Source organism: Apaloderma vittatum, unplaced genomic scaffold, assembly GCF_000703405.1.
Source record: "Apaloderma vittatum isolate BGI_N311 unplaced genomic scaffold, ASM70340v1 scaffold33402, whole genome shotgun sequence".
Taxonomy (NCBI): Eukaryota; Metazoa; Chordata; class Aves; order Trogoniformes; family Trogonidae; genus Apaloderma; species Apaloderma vittatum.
In genome coordinates, this window is record NW_009702448.1 from 3,511 (window position 1) to 5,848 (window position 2,338).

At 47.2% G+C, this 2,338-nt stretch overlaps 1 protein-coding gene across 1 annotated transcript in view; it reads left to right on the plus strand.

Moving 5' to 3' along the window:
• The window catches only part of GLCE (glucuronic acid epimerase), a gene marked incomplete at both ends in the record, with an annotated part of 6,162 nt that overhangs the window by 3,505 nt on the left and 319 nt on the right, over nt 1-2,338 (plus strand). The window contains 1 exon segment of the mRNA XM_009864261.1: nt 1,902-2,337. Within this exon segment, the coding sequence (XP_009862563.1) occupies nt 1,902-2,337 (436 nt within the window).

The window sequence follows — 2,338 nt, forward strand, 5'->3', positions numbered from 1 at the left end:
GTTTTCTCTCCATCAGCTGCTCTTTTGACATTGTTTGAAGGGAAAAAAAAAATGGGTGAGTGTGCGCACGGAGGGCGATGAAAAACCGACGCGGTTCCAGCTTCTCTCTCAAAATAGAAGCAACAAAAAAAAGTAAAATTTAAGAAAAGAAAAAAAAAAAAAGGGAAAGATGGAGCCGGTTGTGGAGCCTGAGAAATAGCGCTGCCGTGTGATAAGCAGATGTCGGCAGCTGATGGATAAAGTCCATTTTCAGCCTGGAGCAGGTGCCGCAGGTGCGGTGCTCTGGTTGGACCCGGGATCTCTCTCTTCATTGAGATGCAGCTGGGGGGGTTTTGGGGGTGTTTCTTTTGCATAATTTGACATCTTCGTTCTGCCTAACCCAAGGGGCTTTCAACCTTCTCCGGCTGGTGCATTTTGTTGCCGTCTCTTCATTTTCCTGTACTTAGCAGGGAAATCCATTATTTCATGCCAGAGTTTCCCTTCTGCTAGGACGGGCTCATTAGTAAGGACATAATGTATTTTTCTCCTCAGTCAATACCCATTAGGATGAATGAGTCCATCACTTAAAAGGGCAACGGAGTAATTTGCAGCTGGCACCTTAGGCCTGGGTCTCTAGGGAAATAATTACCACACCCTTGGGTCTTCGCAGTGGGTGAATACGGGGAGAGGAAAGGCTAAAAGATCTGTTCGTATTCCCTCCTCGTCCTTTCCTGACAGCAGAGTGATCTGCAGGGCTCGAAGGCTGTGGTACACCCTCCCCATCTTCTGCGGCCTTGAGGAATGGATTTACAGTTCTCCTTCACCTCTTAAAACTCTTCTTTCCCCCCCGCCCCATTATAATTCACTTCGTTATCACCCAAGCATTTATTTATGATAAAACATACTTGACAGGAATTGCGAGCAGGGTTGGGGGATTTATTTTTAGTTTTTTTAATTAGATTTTTTGTAGGAGCGAAACGTTGCGTAACGAAGCGCTCGGTTTCCTGTCCCGATCTCGTCTTGATCTCCAGAACTCAAAGGAGAGAAGCTTTTGCTTTTAAAAGGTGGGAAAACACGTCGTTCGGCCAAAAATACCGAAAAGCCCACCGGCGCTTGCAAGCACAGGGCACTGCGAAACCCTCGCGGTTGGTTTTGGGAGGTGGGGAACAACCTCTGCTGGGCAGCAGAAGCTCGTCGGAACTCGGTGGTTGCACGTAGGAAGGTTTATGGGGTGTTTCACACGTCGAGAAGTAGCAGGAAGGAAACAATCGAGAGGATTCCATTCCGTGGAAAGGCATTTATATTGGAGGCCTGGCTTTAAGGGTTCGTCATCGCTCCGTGCTTTCAAAGCCACGGGGTTTGCACACCAACTAATCAGCCCTTTCATCTTCTAGGAGAGGTTTTTGGGCGAGAAGTGGATTTTGCACCTGAAAATCGAGCCCGTGAGGGAACACTGAGTTTTATTACGTGGCACTGCCTAGGAGCTTTATGTAAATTTTTTCTTAAATGAAACTGAGTTTTGCCATCAGAGGGGTTAATAAATCCTTTAACACGTTAGTCCTTCTATATTTTTTTCTTTCTTTACCCCCACCTCCCATTAAACTAATCAGCGTGCTGGTTGCTGGAGCTGTTGAGTTGGGGAAGAAGAAGCTTGTAGATTTAAAAATTAGTCCCAGAAGGATCCTAAATACCTGAGCTCCTGGCTTTATTTATTTTTTTTTTTAATTATTTCTTTTGCTGTTCGTGCAGGACGCGAGCGAGCTCCACCCTGCGCTGCGGGAGTTGGCCTTTGCTTGCGCATTTGCTAATGTGCTTAATTAAATAATACATGAAAGAATGATTGAATTATTGATGGGCTTGCCCTAAAAGCTTTCAGATCCTGCCTGGTAAGAGGGGTTACCCCTGGAAGCTGCGCTTCGTAGCTTAAACGTTTTGGAGAAATGAGTGCTTCACCGCTGAACGAGGCTTTCAGGGTTTTGTTATTTTTTTTTTTTCGTTTTTTTTTGCAGAAAATACCGAGGGGGTATCTCTGCAGCTTGGGAACGCCCGAGATTTCATTATTTCTTTCGACCTCAAATTCATAACGAACGGGAGCATTTCCGTGGTTCTCGAGACGACGGAGAAGAACCAGCTCTTCACTGTCCACTACGTCTCCAACACCCAGCTCATCGCTTTCAAGGACCGGGACATCTACTACGGCATCGGTCCCAGGACGACGTGGAGCACCCTCACCAGGGACCTGGTGACCGACCTGCGGAAAGGCGTCGGCCTCTCCAACACGAAAGCCGTCAAGCAGACCAAAATCATGCCCAAGCGAGTGGTGAGGCTGGTGGCCAAGGGGAGAGGCTTCCTCGACAAC